The sequence below is a fragment of the Narcine bancroftii genome, chromosome 11, assembly GCF_036971445.1.
Source record: "Narcine bancroftii isolate sNarBan1 chromosome 11, sNarBan1.hap1, whole genome shotgun sequence".
NCBI lineage: Eukaryota > Metazoa > Chordata > Chondrichthyes > Torpediniformes > Narcinidae > Narcine > Narcine bancroftii.
The window spans coordinates 61,660,530-61,680,181 of record NC_091479.1 but is presented as its reverse complement, the minus strand read 5'-3'; the positions used below and the strand labels follow the sequence as shown (position 1 = coordinate 61,680,181).

Genomic DNA, 19,652 nt, shown 5'->3' with positions numbered 1-19,652 from the left:
TCATGCTCTTTTATAACATGGAGATTAGGAAAGACTTCCATGCTGACAGATACTGGCTCCTGTTTCCTTGTTTGGCTTTAAGGGTGTTGCAAAGCTAATTGTGCAGATGTGGGGAAAGCTTGCTCTGTATATGTCAAATATATTAAGTTCAAGTTTCTAATTATCTGTACATACACAACTAGGTGAAATAGCATTTCTCCAGACCACGGTGCACAGACATACACAGCACATGATAATCACATACATACTGAAAGATATAATTTAAGATAAATATCTATAAATATCTTGGAATGGTGTACTGGGTTACAAGATACTGTTCATCATTCTCATAGCCTGTGGGAAGAAGCTATTTCTCAGCCTGGCTGACCTGATTTTGATATTCTTGTACCTCCTTCCTGATGATAGTGGGTCAAAGATCCCATGTGCTGGATAGTAGGGGTCCTCGATAATACTTTGAGCTTTGTTCAAGCAAAGCTTCCAGTGAATGCCATCAATTGTCAGCCATTTTGATGATCCTCTGTATTAACTTCTGAGGCGATACTTTGCAGCTACCATCCCACACAATTATGGTTTGTAGACTGCAGGCGTGTCACGGCACATCGAGGTATTTTCCCGCTACGTGGGCAGTCCAGAAAGGAACATGCAGGAATTTGGAGTCGATCCCTCCACTGTGATTTATCCTGCAGGACCCCTACAACATTTTGGAGTAAACCTGCAGCATAAAAATCATACCGGAAAAATTCGTTGATAGTCATCCACTCAACTACATGTCCAACCCCCGGGACTGTTGCACTCAGGGACTTGCAGTCTAAAAAGGCACCCAGCAGGAACGACCACACAGGCAGTAGTTATGTTTTCTGCAATTTTCCTGACATTGCAGTCTGAAAACCATAAATGATGCAGCCAGGCAGGACACTCTCAACTCTGCTCCAGTTGTCAAGATGGGGCCAGTAGCTTTGCCCACCACAAGCGGAGTTATTCGGGTCATGCACTGTTTGTCTGAGTCAGTGACTCTGCACCGGGTTTGGTATCGGGGTGTGTATCCTTGCCATCAATATTGTAGATGCCTATCCTTTTTACGGTTACGAATTTTTATTCTTCCAGTGTGAACACAGGATATGCTAATAGAACAGAGGATGCGTCACCAGGTTCTGAGGCGGCTGCGCAGCAATGTTTCCTCCAGATTTCTAGGTGACTATTAAAAATATTAGGGGAGAGATGAGGTCTGAAAGAAGAAAGTCTGCAGAGTGTAATACCCAAAAGTGCTGGAAAAACTCAGCAGGTCACGCAGCATCCATGGGAAGTAAAGGGAGGTGTATAAATGAAAACAGGCAGTTGTCTGAATAGGTCAGAGGTGAGAGGATTTTGTTTCAGCCAGAGGACTGCGATTCTTTGGAACTGTTCCCCAAAATATTGCCTTACTTATTTTAAGGGAAAGAACTGATACCTGCTATGTATGATTCTCATTTTTTTATATTTAATCCTGACTAACAATCCAAAAATCCACTTATTTTGCACTGTAGCAGCTGTGAAATTTCAATGCACACAGAACCAGCAAACATAACAGCAGAGTTACAGGCCCTTTCAGCCTATGAGCCCACACTGCCCAATTGCACCCATGTGACCAATTAACTTCCCAACACCGTACATCTTTGAAGGGCGGTAGAAAACCGGAGCACCTGGAGGAAACTCATGCTGTCACGGGGAGAATGTGCAAGCTCCTCATAGATTTGAACCCCTGTTGGAATAAAGTTGTGTAAATTTCCAGGTGAAAGTTATTAGCTTTTAGCAAACTGCAGAGATTGCCTGCTGGTGCGAAAAATCGAATGTTGTACCAACTATCAGAAGAATGCATGTTCTTCAGCAGGCCAGCTGATGGCTTTCTATCTTCAGTGGAGCTGAATTGAGGTCAGGGTACCTTGCATTCGGGAAACTGCAGGAATGCCACTGTTTTGCATCATAAATCAGTCAAAATCAATGCAATGCCTGACAACCCAGCCCCAACTGCTAAGCCCAACTGCCCATACACCAGAAAGCGTGACATCACTGTCAACACAGGTACTCACTTATCCCAGTACCGACCACCCCTGTTCAGGCGTCCACACTGACTCCAACACCAGTTCCCACACCAACCTCAGCCTCCGCAAGGCTGACATCTTGGATTCCTCCACTGCTGGTTCCCAATGCTTCATCCCTGCCCCCACCATCACCCCTTACCCTTCGCTATTCGTTCACACCTCTCCCTACTCTTAACCCAGCAACTTCTTTGAGCTCCCCCTTTCTTCCAACCTCCCCACCCCTTAGACCCTCATCACTTCTGCCTCCCCCTTACACTCCACCTCCCCCTGACCTCTACTAGCCCCCAACTCCATTCACTGACCTCCTGAACTGTACGGCACCTCCTTCTGGCTTGCCCAATAGTTCATTTTCCCTTCCCCTGCCTCCCCCAGACACCCTCCACATCACAGCCACCCCATTACTGTCTAGTCTTTACTGTCTCCTCCCTCTCTCAGAGATGGAATGCTCTGTCCTCACCTTTATTCCCCTACGCCCACTCCCCAACTCTTCTTCTGATACATTAATGACTACATTGGTGCTGCCTGCTGCACCCATGATGAGCTCAACTTTTCCACTTTGCTGCTAACTTTCACCCCAACCTCAAATTCACTTGGTTCATCTCTGGCAACACTCTCCCCTTTCTTAATCTCCCTGTCTCCATCTCAGAAGACAAAATCTCTACAGATATTTTCTGCAAACCCATCAAATCCCACAATTACCTCAACTGCACCTCTTCACAGCCTATTCTATTCCTTTCTCTCAATTCCTCTATTTCCATCACATCTACTCCCAAGATGAGGTTTTCTATTCCAGATTATCTGAGTTCTCCTCCTTCTTCAAAAACAGTGGGTCCTCCTCTCCCATCATCAACCCAGCCCTTACCCACATCTCCTCCATTTCCTGCACACCTGCCCTGGCCCTCTCGCTCCTATATGCAACAAGGATTCCCCTTGTCCTCGCCTACCACCCCACCACCCACCACACCACACTCTGAAATTTCTGACACCTACAATGTGATCCTACCACCAAACACATCTTCCCCTCTTCTCCCATCCCCACTTCCCAGAAGACCATAAGATATAGGTGAAGAAGTAGGGCATTCGGCCTATTGAGTCGGCTCTGCCATTACATCGTGACCTGATTAATTCTCCCACTCAGCCCCACTCCCCTGTCTTCTCTCCATAACCTTTGATACCCTGACTATTCAGATCCTATCCCTCTCTTCCTTAAGAACACACGACTTTGCCTCCACAGCCACCTGTGGTAGCAAATTCCAGAGGATCACTACTCTCTGACCAAAGGTATTTCTCTGCATCTCTGTTTTAAATAGGCACACTCCTGAAGTTGTGCCCCCTCATCCTAGACTCCCCTACCATGGGAAACATCTCTGCCACATCCGGTTTCTGCCCTCACTGAATAGTGGATCCCAAGATATGGGAATTTGTCCCTGTTCTCAAGCCTCCTCGTGGAGCTGAGTCAGGTTGACAGAGGAGCTCCCTTTGGTGGACATTCAGCATCGAACAATTTCTCTGGAAGGCTTCAGTAAATAAAGCAATGAAAACTTGGTCTCATAATAGACACATGCCCAGCAGTGTCTGCATCCTGCAACTCAATGACCAAGACTTGAGGCAACCATGGTTCTGTAAGGTGTACAGTTTCCCATTCATCACTTGGGTTCGGTCTACTCCAACAGTTGGAGGTGAGTTGCAGTGTTGTGGTGAGAAAGACTGAGAAGAATCCTTGTTCCTAGTGTTGGGGAAGTCCAGAACAAAGGTTCGCAATCTTAAGAGGAGGGAGAAGCCATTTAGACTGAGATAAGGAGAAGATTCTTCACTCAGAGAGCTGTGAACTTGTAGTACCACAGAAATGCCATTTTGTTGGATCTATTCAACGGCGAGTTAGATCTGATCCTCATGGCTGAAGAGTTCAAGGGGCATGGAGAGAAGGCAGGAGTAGGGTACTGAGATTGTATGATCAGCCATGATCATTATGAATGGTGGTGCAGGCTCCAAGGGTTGAATGGCCCCTACTCCTGCTTCTCTGTTCTCCAATTCTATAAATAGAGATTTTCTGGGGTTAAGTCTGCTCTGGCATTGAGTCTGTGGTGGGGGTCCACTGATTGGAATGGTGACACAAGTACTGTTGCATAACAAAGGTAGGGAAGAACTTCTACCGGCATCAGAACCTGAGATGGATTTTTCCCTTGCCCCTCTCGGTTGGCAAAGGTATTTGCACGATCAGAAAAGACCATTGAAAGAAACTGATGCTGTCGCCTAAATTTTCTTTGTCATTGCACGGTGAAGGTTGCGTCCACTGCGCAACTGGATGGACAGAATCCACACTGCGGTTCAGGGACCAGCTCTCTCTTCGCTGAGGTTTGGGATAGGAGGATGCCTTTCCCTGTGGCAGACAACGGGGGTGCTCCTCTGGATGTCCCCACTCGGTTGTTAACTCTCACGATGATGGCCATGGTTGAGGCATCTCTGAAAAACCTTGGGCTGCCACCCTTTGTCCAGATATGGAAGGTGAGATTGTGAACTTGCATCTGAAGCTCTCGCTTTGAAACTTCATCAGTGTCGCTCTCGAGGCCTCATTGTTTTTCATCTGGATAGCAGCCTTTTTTTTACTTAGGGTCCCACAACATGGAAACAGCCCTTTGTCCCTATGTGCCCATGCTGACCAAAATGTGCCACCCACACTTGTCCCGTCTGCCTGCGTTTGGCCCTGATCCCTCTCAACCCATCCTTCCAAATTTTTCTTAAACATTACAATAGTACCTCAGCTCCCTCCTCTGAAAGTCTGACCTCCCTTTGTGTAAAAAAAGTTACCTCTCAGGTTCCTGTTAAATCTCTTACCCTCTGGTTAGCTCTTCCCCCTACTCTGGCCAATTTATCGAATCTTCATCTTTAATGATGTGCACCTCTCGTCCTCTTGCACTCCAACAATAAACTCCCTACTACTCAACCTCTCCTCAAAGCTCAGGCCCACGAATCCTGGCAGCGTCCTTGTCAATCTCCTCTGCACCCTCTCCTGCTTGACAGCTTATTTCCTGTGATATGGTGACCAAAACTCAGCACAATACGTCAAATGGAGCTTCACCAATGTTCAAAAGTTCAAAGTTCAAATTTGTTGTCAGAGTTCATGCATGACATCACATACAACCCAGAGGTTCTCTTTTCCTGCATGCCGGGCAGAATTTTTACCGAACAGTAGTGCAAAAATAAAATATACGTAGACAAAAGAGAGTAATGTAAACAAAGAAAGTTCGAATGAACTGATTGTGCAATGCAGAAAATAAATATTCAATAATAGATTCTGGCAAAGTAAGAGTCATTAAAGAGTCCCTGATTGAGTTTGTCATTGAGGAGTCTGATGGTGGAGGGGTAGCAGCTGTTCCTGAACCTGGTGGGGTGAGTCTTGTGGCACCGACACCTCTTCCCTGATGGCAGCAGCGAGACCAGCAGTGGATCCTTGATGCTTGCTGCTGCTCTCTGATGGTACTGTTTTATGCAGATGTTCTCGATGGTGGGGAGGGTTTTGCCTGTGCTGCACCAGGCTGTATCCGCGACCTTTGGCAGGGCTTTCTGCTCAGGGACATTGGTGCCCCCCTACCAGGCTGTGATACACACTTTCATTACACGTCTGTAGAAGTTTGCCAAGGTTATCAATGTCAGACCGAACCTCTGTAAAGTCCTGAGAAATGCCAGATACAACTGCGCCATGACCTCTCCACTTCGATACTTAGTGGTCTGACCAATGAAAGCCTCTTCTACCTTATCTCCATGTGACTCCACTTTCAAGGTAATATTTATCTGCACTCCTAGATTCCTCTGCTCTACAACATTCCCCAGATCCCTTCTGCATCCCTGTGACTCTCCCCTGGTTTGCTCATTAAGCAGTGTTGGCTCTGTCTTCAGAATATTCAAAGACTCTGCTTCCACTGCCCTTCAGTGAAGACTCACGACCCTCTGAGAGGGAAAATCTAGTCTCGTCTCCATCTTAAGAAGTGATCTTCCCTTGTGAAACCATTTCTCCTCACCTGTGTTCTTCCTGCAAGAGGAACCATCGTCTCCACAACTGTCCTGCGACTGTGGAGACCTCTGAATCCTGTCAGGATCCTGGCACTGGCAAATTGTGCTGACAGGCCAGGACTACTGGAGATTTTCAACAGCTTGGAAATCCTAAAACATTTTAAATCGTGTCAATCTTTCTGCATTTGCTGAAAAGAAGACTTGGATTTCCAGGGTCTTGTTTCTATTTTTATACATTGATTTTCATGAGTAGCTGGCTTGTGGTCTCCGTGGCCTTGAGACATGGAGCTTTCCTGAATCCTGTTGCTATGCGTCAAGTCAAGTTCATTGTCATATGATTCCATAAGTACAACCTGACGAAACAGCGTTCTTTGGTCCTCAGTGCAAAATGTACAGACACACAACCAGCATAACATGCATAACATGCAGGACAAATATTTTATCAATACAAGTGAAAAAATAAATATTGTCTTGTACATCTGAGAATCTCAGATGTTTAGATGGGTAACTTGAGCAGTTCCTTTGGTCGTTCAGCATTCCTGTGGAGAGAAGCTGTTCCTTAGCCTGGTGGTGCTGGCTCTGATACTTCTGTATCTCCTCCCCGATGGGAGCAGTTGAAAGATGATATGTGCAGAGAGGAAGGGGTCCTCAATGATTTTGTGTGCCCTCTTCAGATAATGATCCCGGTAGATCACGTTGATGGGGAGGAGGGAGACTCCATTGATCCTCTCTGCCACTCTTATGGTCCTGTGGATTAACCTCTGATCCATTGCTCTGCAGCAACCATAACCTGGCAGCCAGCCACGACACTCTCGATAGAGCTCCTGTAGAAGGTTGACATAATGATGGCCGGGAGCCTTACCTCCTTCAGTCTTCTCAGGAAGGGCAATCATTGTTGGGCCTTCCTGACAAGTGAGGAGATGTTGAGTCTCCACAATAGCTCTCTAGTTCAATGAACTCCAAAGAACTTGGTGCTCTCCACTCCCTCTACTACAGAGTTGTTGATGTGTAGTGTAGAGTTACAGCAGGCACCATGGGTTCAATGTTTACACAAGATGGGCCTTCCTGGGATCTGAACGTAGAACTGCTTTCTTCCCCTGGGATGGAGTAACTTCGTGATTAAGAGAGGCTTGATTAGCTGTGGTAAAACAAGAAAATCTGCAGATGTGATAAAATGGTGGTGCTGCCAGAGTTGCTGTAAAGACAGCGTTGCCGCAGGAGTGGACCCGGGGAGAAGAGAGCGGAGACACAGCGTTGTACTGAAGGGTTCGATTACCCAATCCTAATACCGGCAGTTCCATACATGCATTAAATGGCCTATTAGAGGAGCCAACAGTGTTTTTAAACTAAAATCCTGCAGCCACGTATCTATACTCAAGATAGTGGTCGCTGCGGCTATGGAGAGAACACCCCCCTCAGATAAGGAGATGTAGAGGAGTCTGCTTGGTGACCGCAGCAGCGGACCAGCTAGGGGCTCAGCGGCTGAGGGACCCACAAAGGCACGGGAAAAATGCGGTCGGTGGACCCGCGTGTGTCGCTGGAGATTGGCTCATTGGAATCAGGTACCGGAGCTGTATTCGAGAGGGTACTGGTGGTAAGAAGGGCGCCTGAAAGGTCTGGTAACTGAAGGCTTCCTGATTGTTTCAGAGGTTTGGATCTGGAGCTGGGGTTGCCGACGGATCGGACAGGAGTCTGTTCAGCTGCGGGAGTGCTGGCAGATAGAGGCAATTTTGTGTAATATTACACGTTCTGTATTATGACATGACAAACTGAATTGTGAGCTTGGAAGTGCAAAACACAAATTATGTTAGAGAAACTCAGCAGGCAACGCAGCATTCATGGAAAGTGAAAGGTAACCAACTTTTTGGGCCGGGGCCCTTCGTCATGTGTAAGCAAAAACAGGCAAGTGTCTAAATAAAAAGGTAGGGAAAGGAAGGGGGAGGAGCACAGGTGAGAGATCATAGGTGGATACTGGTAGGAAGGTAGAAGAGAAAAATGTGAGAAGGGATGCAGGGAGTGTGAAGCTCTCTGACAGGAGAGGGAAGGGAATGGGGTGGGGAGCTGGAGGAGAGGAGACAGAGGGACAGGGTAAGAAAGAGACTAAGGGAAGGGCATTAATGGAAATTAGAAGTCAATGTTAATGCAATCTGATTGGAGATTGCCCAGTCAGGTGTTGAGATCAGCTGGGTTTCTTTTCCCTTGAGTGGAGGAGGCTGAGGGAGGCAGAGACAGAATTGGCAGCTCTCAGGAGTAACAGGGTTGGAAGGAAGATGATTTTATTCCACCCAGACAGGTTTGGAACCCAGTGCCCAAGAGGGCGCTGAAAGAAAGAGAGAAATCCATGATATTTGTGTGTGGCCAGCATGAACAGGCTGAAGGGCCCATTTTGGTACTGCATGAGTCTTTGCCCCTTTATCTCAGAGCTTGAGGTTTACAGAAAGGAGAACGAGGAGCCTGGATGATGCCAGAAGGTTGCAGCATTGTCAGGATGTGGACTCGCTGCTGCACTGAACCGCGAGACTTCATGTCCAGGGGGCAGGGGCACACAGCTGTCTGGAGATGTGTTGGGGGAAGGGAGGATTGATATTTGTGGGGCCAAGGCTACTTGGAAGAATTGGGCCTTCTGAAGGAGAGCTCAGCCCCGGGGCAGAAAATTTGTTCCATCATGTGAAACCATGAAACATCTTACCTCCCTGCTCCAAGTCTGGAAGAGACTGCCAGAGCATCTCTGGTGGAACTCACAATTTTCCTTTTGGACCTTTGCCACCTTTATGTACCACTTTGAATGAATGGTGGGGTTTCCTCCCTCCTGATCCTCTACAGATACTTCAATATGCATTGCTGCTGCCTGCACAACAAGAGACCACTGTTCTTCCCAGGGACGATATCCTGCGCAAGTTGCACGCAGTAAATTGGGGTGTAAATCACAGCTCATTCCCAGTTGAAGTTGCAAGCAGTGAAATGCTGTACAATGCCCTGACAACATTTTTACAGAGAGTGCCCAGTCTGGCTGCATCATGGAACAATGTGAGACAGTTCTCTTTTTTCATTACAAATAGATGGCGACTCAATCTCCATTTCAGCAACAGGGTTGCTGTGACTCGGACACAGTTCTATAGATTACAGTAACAATTAGGCCAGCACGGTGGGCGTAATGGTTACAGCGCCAGTGATTGGGACGGGGCTCGATTCCTGCGCTGTCTGTAAGGAATTTGTACGTTCTCCCTGCGTCTGAGTGGGTTTTCCCCGGGGGTAGGGGGGGGCGGGGTGTCCCAGTTTTCTCCTTCTGTTCAAAATGTACCGGGGTTGTTGTAAGTTAATTGGGTGTAATTGGCCAGCATGGGCTCGTGGGCCGAAATGGTCTGTTACCGTGCTGTATGTCAATTTTTTTTTTAAATTAGGGAAGTGTCGACACTATAGTAGCTGCAAAGCATAAGACCAGAAGTCAATCCAAAAGATCATCAACACGGCTGAGAAGATTATTGGTGTCGCCCTTTCCTCTACTGATGACATTCACCAGGAGCGTTGCTTAAATAGAGCTCAAAGAATTGGAGAGGGCCCTTTGCAACCAGCGCACAGTATCTCGGATCAACTTTCATCAAGTCAATAACATATAGTTTAAGAAATGATATTGAAATATTTGAACAAATATGGGAGCCATACATGAAACACAATAGCGAAAACCTACCGGGGACATTCACTACCTAAATTAACAGAAGGAGAAGGGAATGAAAAGAATTGACTCATTGGAATTTCTTGTTTATTTTTATTGAATGACAACATTGTTCGACGGGTTTAATGTATCCTAGATTTTGTACTTTAAATGGACGGGAGGGGGGAGGTAGGGAGGGTGGGATGGGAGGAGGGGGGGGGAGAAAATGGCACTGTATATATTTGAAAAGGAAAAAGTGTGTATCATGATTAATGTGGTTTATGGTGTGAAAAATTAAAAATTAAAAAAAAAAGAAGGAAGTTCAGGAGCATCAAAATCAGGTCTGTCAGGCTGGGAAGTAGCTTCTTCCTGCGGGCAGTGGGAATGATGAACGGTTTCGTGTAACTGAATAAAGCATCCCAAAATATTTATATATATTTATTTAAAATTATATCTTGATGCAATGATTCTTATGTGCTGTGTATTGTGTGTGTATGAGTTTACAGCATGATCTGGAGAAATGCTGTTTGGTTTGGTTGTATGTATACTGTCAGGGGGAGATGCATGTGGGAAGCTGTGTTAAATGCAGTGCTGGGAACTGTTTCTGCACTGATATTGGGAGTAAGCTACGTCATTACTGCTGATGACACATTTTGACCAGTTTCACCAATTTCCGTGAGGGAGATATGTGTGGACTTGAACGTTTACACTGTACATATTCAGTGAAACAAACATCTGGGCCAACTGAATCCCATCTGCTGATGAGACAACTTCAGAACTTATTTTTCTTTGTCTGTGAGCTGACAGTTTCCGGAACCTGGTCATTCGGAGAGGGATTCAAGTGTCATCATGGGACATGAGAGAACATTCAGAAGTATTCCAGCGGGGTCCGAGGAAAGGAAGTTTTGCCAGATCGTCAAAAGGAAGCTGGATCAAAACTTGCTCCAGAATGCATGAAGGACATGCAGAATGTTAACATCCATGAGATACAGGTTCAGATACAGCTGATACATAAATTGCAGCTTAGCCCATCATGTCCGCTCCTCCATTCCGTCGTGAGCTGATCCATTCTCCCACTCAGCCCCACTCCCTGGCCTTCTCCCCTTGACCATTGATGCCCTGACTATTCAGATACAATGCTACTCCTCAATTAACATGAGTCAAAACAGCTTTATGTTCCTCAAAGCTCTGGAAAAAGAGTTCGATTGTCACTCTTGACATTTTATTTGTTGTGGTCTGCAGCTGGTACTTTGCAGCTCTCAGTGGGAAATCGTTGAGGGAAGTAATATTGCAGATAGTAACAGAAAACTGGCAGCATTCCTAGACCAATAGTTCTATGTTAGTCTTGGCAGGGAGCTGGACTCTGGCAGTTTTTGCAGGTCACTGTTCTTGTCGTGTATTCTCTGGCTTGGAAGAGAAAGTGAGTGACTTCTTCACAAAGCTTTTCCCAAGTTATCACTCCCTGCGCCTCCCCAACAAACCCAGCTTCCCTGCACTCTCACCCGAAGCCAGCCATTAACATGTCCCCCACTCTTCTCTCTGCAGCTCCCACCGTGGCTCCATCAGATGTTGGGGGAGGAGGCGGAAACCACCGGGAACTGACGATAACGTGGACGGTAGGTTTGGAACAGGAACTGTTTTGCCCACTGAGCCTTCCGTCCTTCCTGTGGCCAGGGAAATGGTGCCTTCTTTATCAGGGTGTCCAATTTACGACTGTTGAACAGCCTTTATTTTTGAGAGGCCCTTCCAGCACAAGAGCCCCCACTGCCCAAACCCACCCCTGTGGCCAATTAACCTACCAACTCTTTATGTCATTGGAACTTGGGAGGAAGCTGAAGAACCCTGAAAAATCCCATGCAATGCTGGGAAGACAGCAGCAGATTAGAACCCAGGTCATTGGTGTTGTAATAGTGTTGCGGTACACCAATGGATTCACAAAAGTTTATTGCATTTACCAAAATATTCTTTGATTAAAAATAGATCAAGTACATGGACATTAATAATCTCTGTGTATATATCAGTACATTGATTCATATGTTAAAATACAATATAGATCAACAGTTGTCATAGAGAGTTATTCGGGCAGGCATTCATAGTTTCACTGGCCAAGGGAAGAAACCTAATGGTTCTGTATCCTGTTCTGACAGGAGCAGCTGGAAGATGCTGTATGGAGGGTGGTAGGGGTCCACCCTGATTTTATGAGCCCACCTAAAAACAACGATCCCAGTAAATCCCATCGATGGGGGAAGGGAGACCCCAGTGATTCTCTCTGCCGCATTTATGCTCCTGTGGATCGACCACTGATCTCGATGCTCCACAGCCACTGTGCCACACTGTGATGCAGCCAGCCAGGTTGGTCTCGAGAGAGAGCTCCTGTAGAAATTTGACAGAATGGTGGCCGGTAGCCTTGCCCATCTCAGTCTTCTAAGAAAGTGCAGTTGCTCTTGTGCCTTCCTGACAAGGGAGGAGATGTTGTGTGTCCAGGATCGGTTACTTCTTAAGTGGACTCCGAGGAACTTGGTGCTCTCCACTATTAATGTGTAGAAGTGGTTGTCCCTGAAGTCCATGATCATCTCCTTTGTCTTGTCCATATTGAGACTCTGGATGCTAATTCTCGTGCCATTTCACAAGCTTTTCCACCTCTTCTCTGTAGTGAAACTCATTGTTATTGCTGATTAGGCTAACGACTGCCGGGTCAACTGGCATGGGTCAGTAGCATGAACAAGAGTGGACTGAGTGCACAGCCCTGAGGTGCGCCATTGTTCAATGTGGCAGTGCTCAATGTTCTGCTGCCAACCCGGACACATTAGGAAGTCAAGAATCCAGTTACAGAGAGGGGTGTAGAGGAAAGGGAGACAGACCTAAGTGATCTTCTCGGCCATTTTAATTGACTTCCAGTCCAATGTTTTGCACCATGCCACCGAATGATGCAGCCTGACTACACCCTCTCAATTGTGTTCCTGTAAAATGTGTCAAGATGGTTGTTGCTGCCCTTGGTGCTGTGGTTCCAGGATAGATGCACATCGAGGAACTCTCTGCTCTCCACTCTGCCCGCAATGGAGCCATTGATGCTTAGTGGAGACTGGTCAACCTTCATCCTCCTGAACCCCACAATTATCTCCATTGTCTTGTCCACATTGAGAATATACAGTATGTGTCCAATTGCTCCCCCAGCAGCTTGTTTCATGCACCCAGCATCTTCAGTATGAAAAAGGTCAAACTCAGGTCTCTTTCAAATCTTTCCCCTCTGGCTTTAGATTCCACTAACTTGGGAAAATGACTGTGACTATTTACCTTGTCTATGTCCTTTATAATTTCACAAACATTAATAAGGGCAATAAGAAAAGTCACAGCCCATCCAGCCTCCCTGTATAATATTCTCGTGAACCTTTAAAATTTACATTTAGACATACAACATGACAACAGGTCCACAAGCCCGTGCCACTCCAGATTAACCTACACCCCCGTTTTGAATGGTGAGAGGGAAAGCCCACGCAGACACGACAGCCCGGGATTCGAACGCTGGTCGTTGGTGCTGTAGCACCCATGACACTAACTGTCCTGCCAATAAACGCTATGTGAACTGTGCCACCCTGAATGATACCTTTCCTGCAGCTGGGTTGCCAAAGCTATGCACAATACTCTCACAGTGCTGTGAGCATTTGCTACGTGATATCACCACTCTTGTACTCAGTACTCTGACCGATGAAGGCAGGCCTGACAATCGCCCTCTTCACCATTTCTCCACCCAGTCTGCGAGTGTGGTCTACCTGTGTTTAGGATTTTGAGTCTGAAAGAGAGATTTGAGGCCACCATCTGCTGATTCAGAGACGAGACCACCACCACTCATTCCCCTTTGCAAGTTCATCATCTGGCTACATAGATGGCCAGATGAAACAGTGTTTCTCTGGGCCACAATGCACACACATACATACACAATACACAGCACATAATAATCTCATATATACATAAAAATATAATATAAAGTAAATATATATAAATATTTTGTGATGACTTATTCAGTTACAGGACATTGTTCATCAATCTTAGAGCCTCCAGGAAGAATCTATTTCCCAGCCTTGAGGTTCTGATTTTGATGCTCCTGTATCTCCTTCTTGATGGTAGTGGGTCAAAGATTCTGTGCGCTGGATGGAAAGAGTCCTCAATAGTTCTTTGAGCTCTATTTAAGCCGTGGTCCCAGTGAATCTAATCAATGAAAAGGGAACCCCAGTGATCTTCTTAGTTGTTTTCATAATCCTCTGTGACCACAAGGATCACAACCATTTCTGCAAATACATAGTTGGGATGCCAGTAAACCTACGCACCCTCCCACCCCCCCCACCCCCATGAAGAAGAAGTTGAAAATCTTGTGAAATGGTGCAAGAATAACAACCAGAGTCTCAATGCTGGCAAGACAAAGGAAATGATCGTGGACTTCAGGAGGATCAGGGACGACCACCTCTACACATTAAGAGCTCATTAGCGGAGAGAGTGGAGAGCACTAAGTTCCTAGGAGTCCACTTAAGAAGTGACCTTTCCTGGACACACATCTCTTCACTTGTCAGGAAGGCATAAGAGAACCTACTTAACAGAGAAAAAATTGAAAAGAGAATGGGTAGGTCAGGTATTTGCATTATCATTTAATTCTAAAGTGTAGCTATTTTAATTAGTAAAAATTTACCATTTAAGCTGCAGTCGGTAACTATAGACCTCTTTGAAAGATTTGTAATGATAAATTGTCAAATTTATTCAGAATATTGGATTTTTATGAATATTTATGCTCTAAATGTTGATGATGATAAATTTATATCTGATGTTTTTCTTCATTTGGTACAAATTGATGGGAATATATTAGTTGGTGGAGATTTCAATTGCTGATTAGATCTGATTTTAGATAAATCCTCAAAATCTGTCACTAAAACTAAAATGGCAAAAAAATTATTAATATTGATGCAGGAGCTGAACTTGATTGATATATGGAGATGAGTGAATCCTAAAGGAAGAGATTATTTGTTTTATTCTTATCAATTTGATTCATATTCTAGAATTGACTTTTTTTAAATTTCAGCTCATTTGTAAGGAAGGATTGAAAATGTGCAATATAAACCTATCTGATCATTCTCCATTATTGATATGATGTTCAAATTTGGAAAAAATTGATTCTACGTATAGATGGAGATTTAATTCATCGTTGTTAAGAAATCCAGAATTTTGTGATTTTATACAAAATCAAATACAGATATATTTGGAAATTAATCTTAACTCAGTTGATAATAAGTTTGTTATATGGGATGCGTTAAAAGCTAATCCAAGAGGACAGATTATAAGTTTTTCAGCTAAGACTAAAAAGAAGCATTTACAGAAAGTAGAAAATTTAGAGAAGGAAATGGCTTAAATGGAAAAAATTTACAGAAAAAGCCATCAGAGAGACAGAATAAAATTGGAAAATAAAAAGAAGGGATTAAGAGGAATTGAACTTCCTGAGAAGACTGAGATGGGCAAGGCTACCAGCCACCATTCTGTCAAATTTCTTCAGGATTTCTATCGAGAACAACCTGGCTGGATGGATAATATTTTTGATGTCTCTGAAATGTATCTCGCTGGAGTGAAGCCCTGGAGAAGTTGTTGCAAGCCTTCAGTCCCAGTTCATTGCTCTGGCAAAAGCTGAGACTGATTGATCTCGATGACAGTTGTAGACAAAATGCCTGGAGCATCAGCCATGTTGCAGGCTTCCTCACCTCAGGGGATGTTTGAGAACTCGGGAAGTTCTCAGGGCAGGTTCAGCCTCTGCTCATTGATCCCAGTTGTGTGGTGTTGGAAGCTGATGTTGGGACCTGAAGCACGCTGAGAGGTAGAAAAAAAAAGATGATGATGAACTGGAATGGGAGCTGCTCTTCACGATTTAACTTCAGACAAGGATCCACAGTAATTGTGCACCATAAAAACATGCAGGACAGGAAAGATAATGCAGTCCATTCCCCATTCAGTTTGGTCAGTATTGTTGCTCCAGTCTTCTTCTGGTGTGTATAATGGCCTTAACAGCTTTACACTACAAAATGTACCTGTTTCTGAACTGCCCTTGCCACATATTTGAGGGTGGGGTTGTTCCATGATTCCCTGTGTGAGGAATAGTTCCCTTTAAGTTTAATTTTATTCTCATATGATTGTACACATGCAACGAGACAAAACAGCAATTCTCTGAACCACAGTTCACACAGATTCACAGCACATAATAATCACAGATATACAACTATAAAATAAATATAGATAAATATTTTGGAATGATTTACCTGGTTGCAGGATAAATTGCGCCTACCTCACCATTCATGTGGCTTGGAATCTGCTTCGCTTACGTACTGTGGCACTGAATGAGATTGCTACTTTCTGTTGAATCCATTGATAGTCAGATGTCCCTGTTCTTGCCTGAGGCTGACCCTTTTCCCCTCTCTTCTGCCCTCATAGCCCCTGCCAAGGGAATACCACTTTGGAAGCAATTTTGGTTACCTCATTGCCTTCAAACGAAGTGGAGAGAGAGAATGGAGGAAGGTCACGGTGCCCAATCCCGAAGGCAACCGATATGTTCACAAAGATGACTCCTTGATTCCACACACTCAGTTCGAAGTCAAGGTCAAAGCTTTCAACAGCAAAGGAAGTGGTCCATACAGTCTGTCAGCTTTCATTTACTCGGCAGAGGATGGTAAGTGGAACAGCCATCCTTTCGCTCTTTCAATAGATTCTAGAAACCTGCTTGTCGATTGGGGGTTGTAGTGGGAGTCCACCTTTTTGATAAAAGGAGGGAGAGAGAAAACAGGGAACTATGTAATGTTAGTAGAGAAAATATCACATAGGATGCAAAAACAGAGTCTCCTGGTAGTAATAGAGTCGGCATAGATTTATGAAAGGAAAGTCATGTACGATGAATTTTGTCACGCAAGTTATTAGTGAGGTTAACAAGGCATATGTTGTGCTGACCTTCATCGTCGGGAGGATTGAGTTCAAGAGCCTTGAGGTAACGTTGCACAACTCTAAAACTCTGGTTAGATGATAAGGTTAAGTTTCAAATTTCAGATTTATTATCAAAGGGACATCACATGCAACCCTGAGATTCTTCTTCTGCAGGCGACGCAAAATTACCAAAAAAACTGTAGACAGCATATACATGTACACAAATGAACTTTTAACAGATAACAAATGTAAAAAAACTGACTGTGCAATACAGAAGGAATACATAAATCAATAAAATGGAGAAGTGAGTCTCCTTCAATGAGTAAAGAAGTAAATCACAAAAATCTGTGAACACCCATGGTTGAAGTAAAAGCACAAAATTCTGGAGCAATTCAGCAGGTCATACAAAATGCTTAACCAGCTGAGTTTCTCCAGCTTTTTTTGTTCCTTAAATGAGTCCCTAGCCCCTTTTCCACTGTCACCCTGTCCCAGGAATTAACTGGGAATTAACTGGGAGTTTACTGGGATAGGGTCCAGAGGAAAAGGAACTCTGTCCGAATGCCAGCATCAAATGATGACATTTCCTGCCAGGGGTTAACCACCTCTATTCCTACTCATATCTCTGGCATTTGCTGATGCCGGCGTGCTGTTAAAACCAGTGGAAAAGGACAGCAGAAAGTCACCTATTTCCAGTTAAAGGAAGAACACTCCAATCCCCGGGGATGAATTGTGTTCAGTGGAAAAGCAATTAGTACAGTTAAGGGTGGCCCAGTGGAAATGGCACAAAGGGCCTCCTATCCTGGGACACTGCATAGGCAATTAACTGGGTTGCCAATGGAAAAGGGGCAACTGATTGAGTTTGTCATTAATGAGTCTGATGGGGGAGGGGGAGCAGCTGCTCCTGGACCTGGTGGTGTGAAACTTGTGGCACCGGGACCTCTTTCCCGATGGCAGAGTGAGGAGAGCGTGTGCTGGGTGGTGTGGATCCTTGATGATTGCTGCTGCTCTCTGATGACAGCGTTCCCTGTAGATGTTCTCGATAGTGAGAGGGTTCTGCCTGTGATGTCCTGGGCTGTGACTACTACCTTTTGGAGGCTGTATGCAGCTGGTCACCACACAAATGTAGAAATTTGCCAGGGTTCCCGATGTCTTAGCAATCCTCTGCAAACCCTTGAATAAGTAGAGGCACTGACGTCCTTTCTTCATGATGCCATTAATGTGTTGGGTCCAGGAAAAATCCTCCAAGATAGTGACTCCCAAGAATAAGGAGTATTCCATGCAGTTCTAGTCACCTCATTAGAGGAACAATGTTGCTGCCTGGAAAGGATGCAAATGAGATTCACCAGGATATTGTCTAGATTGGCAAATGGGTCTTATCAAAGCAAGGTTGACAGAGCAAGGACATTTCCCTTTGGAATGACGAAGGATGAGTGGTGACATTATCGAGGTATATAAGATTATGAGGAGCTAAGATTGGGTGAAGAACCAGTACCTGTACATGGGGTGACAATAGCAAATACTAGATGACATTGATTCAAGGAGAAAGGAGGAATGTTGAGGGGAGATGTCAGAGGTAATTGTTCTTTTCTCAGAGAATGGTGGGTGCCTGGATTGCATTGCCAGAGACGATGATGGAGGCTCTTGGATGGAGACATGGATATAAGAAAAATTCGGGAGGGGTTATGGGTGTGGGGAAGGGAAGAATTGGATTGATGGTGGAGTAGGTTTCCATAGATCAGCACAACACTGTGGGCTGATGGGTCTGGTGTGTTCCATGTTCTGTGAATCTGTTGGAGCGTTTTAAGAATGTGACCCAGAGGATAGCGGAAAGGGAACGAGTGAATGGGGTACACTTCCAATCTCCAGGCGATTTTTCTGAAAGGTGCATAAAGGAAGCTTTCTGAAGGTCTTTTCAAGGTGTGCTGGGAATGGATCCTTCATGGTTGGTTCCAGCAGGTTCACAGCTACTGATGTCAGAGGACATGGAGTTTGAGGCAAGGCATGGAGCAGTTGAGAATTGTCAGAAATCAATGAGTAGGAGTACATTTTAAGTTTAATGTAGTATGACAGATTATATTGTGTTTGTTTTGTATATAGATATGTTTTTGGGAGATAAATCGGGGCAGGGTTTTTGGTGTAGGTCACATTTTAAAACAGATCTTATTTAAAATACTGGAGATCTGCCCCATTCTAGACATGTTGGGGCCAACAGCCTTTGCAAAAGCTTTGGAGAGTGCCCAAGTGACTTCACTAATGGATTGTTGTTTACAAAAAGGCAAAAGATGAAAGAACTTATCAGAGCCACAGACTGTCTGGAGGGGAACGTGCTGTTCTAGGAGGGTCATGTGGTTTTTCAGGCAGAGAGAGTCAAACAGATTTTCTCTCAGAGAGAGAGACAGACAGACAGAGATCAGTTCTGCAGTTTTACAGTCAGCAGCAAAAGCTGGGACTGGAATAGGACAAGCTGGCAAGCTTGTGGAAACCCCTATTTGGAAGACGGGTTGTGAGTGCTTAGTTCAGCCTGGTCAAAGCCCTTGTGGTTCATGCAAGAGGTGAGGACTGGCTGTCTGATGTTTCACTTGAAATAAGAGAAACAAAAAGGAACTCTGTGATGAACTGAAAGAAAGAGGTTATCATCTGGAGGGGGCAAGTTTCTTCGGCAAGACACTGAAGTGGCTGATTATAAAAAGGAATCAGTTGTAGGTTTTCAGCGTACAACAAATCTCTCTTTGAAAACCGACAAAAACCTTCCTGATCGGTAAACATTTACCTTTCAAGCACCAATGCCTGGTGAACTTTATAAATGTTAAATTCTGTGGACAGTATAAGAATTGCTTGCAACCAGTGAACTTGGAGGAATGAGAAGTGAGATTGGACTGTGAATCAAAGAACTTTTCTGAACTTACACACACATTACATACACGTGCACTTAGAATTAGAAGGGGGGTTAAGTTAGGTTAGTTAAG

General features: G+C 44.9%; 1 protein-coding gene across 5 annotated transcripts in view; it reads left to right on the top strand.

Annotated features, from left to right (window-relative positions):
• LOC138745797 (contactin-1-like) overlaps positions 1-19,652 on the top strand; it is a 314,963-nt gene that overhangs the window by 186,573 nt on the left and 108,738 nt on the right. For all 5 annotated transcript variants that reach the window (XR_011346518.1, XR_011346517.1, XM_069903109.1 and 2 more), the window contains exons 16-17: positions 11,287-11,357; positions 16,204-16,438. Coding sequence is in view for 3 of the 5 variants with exons in the window: in XM_069903109.1 (XP_069759210.1) it covers positions 11,287-11,357; positions 16,204-16,438 (306 nt within the window). In the remaining 2 variants the exon portion in view is untranslated. The remainder of the gene's footprint in view (positions 1-11,286; positions 11,358-16,203; positions 16,439-19,652) is intronic.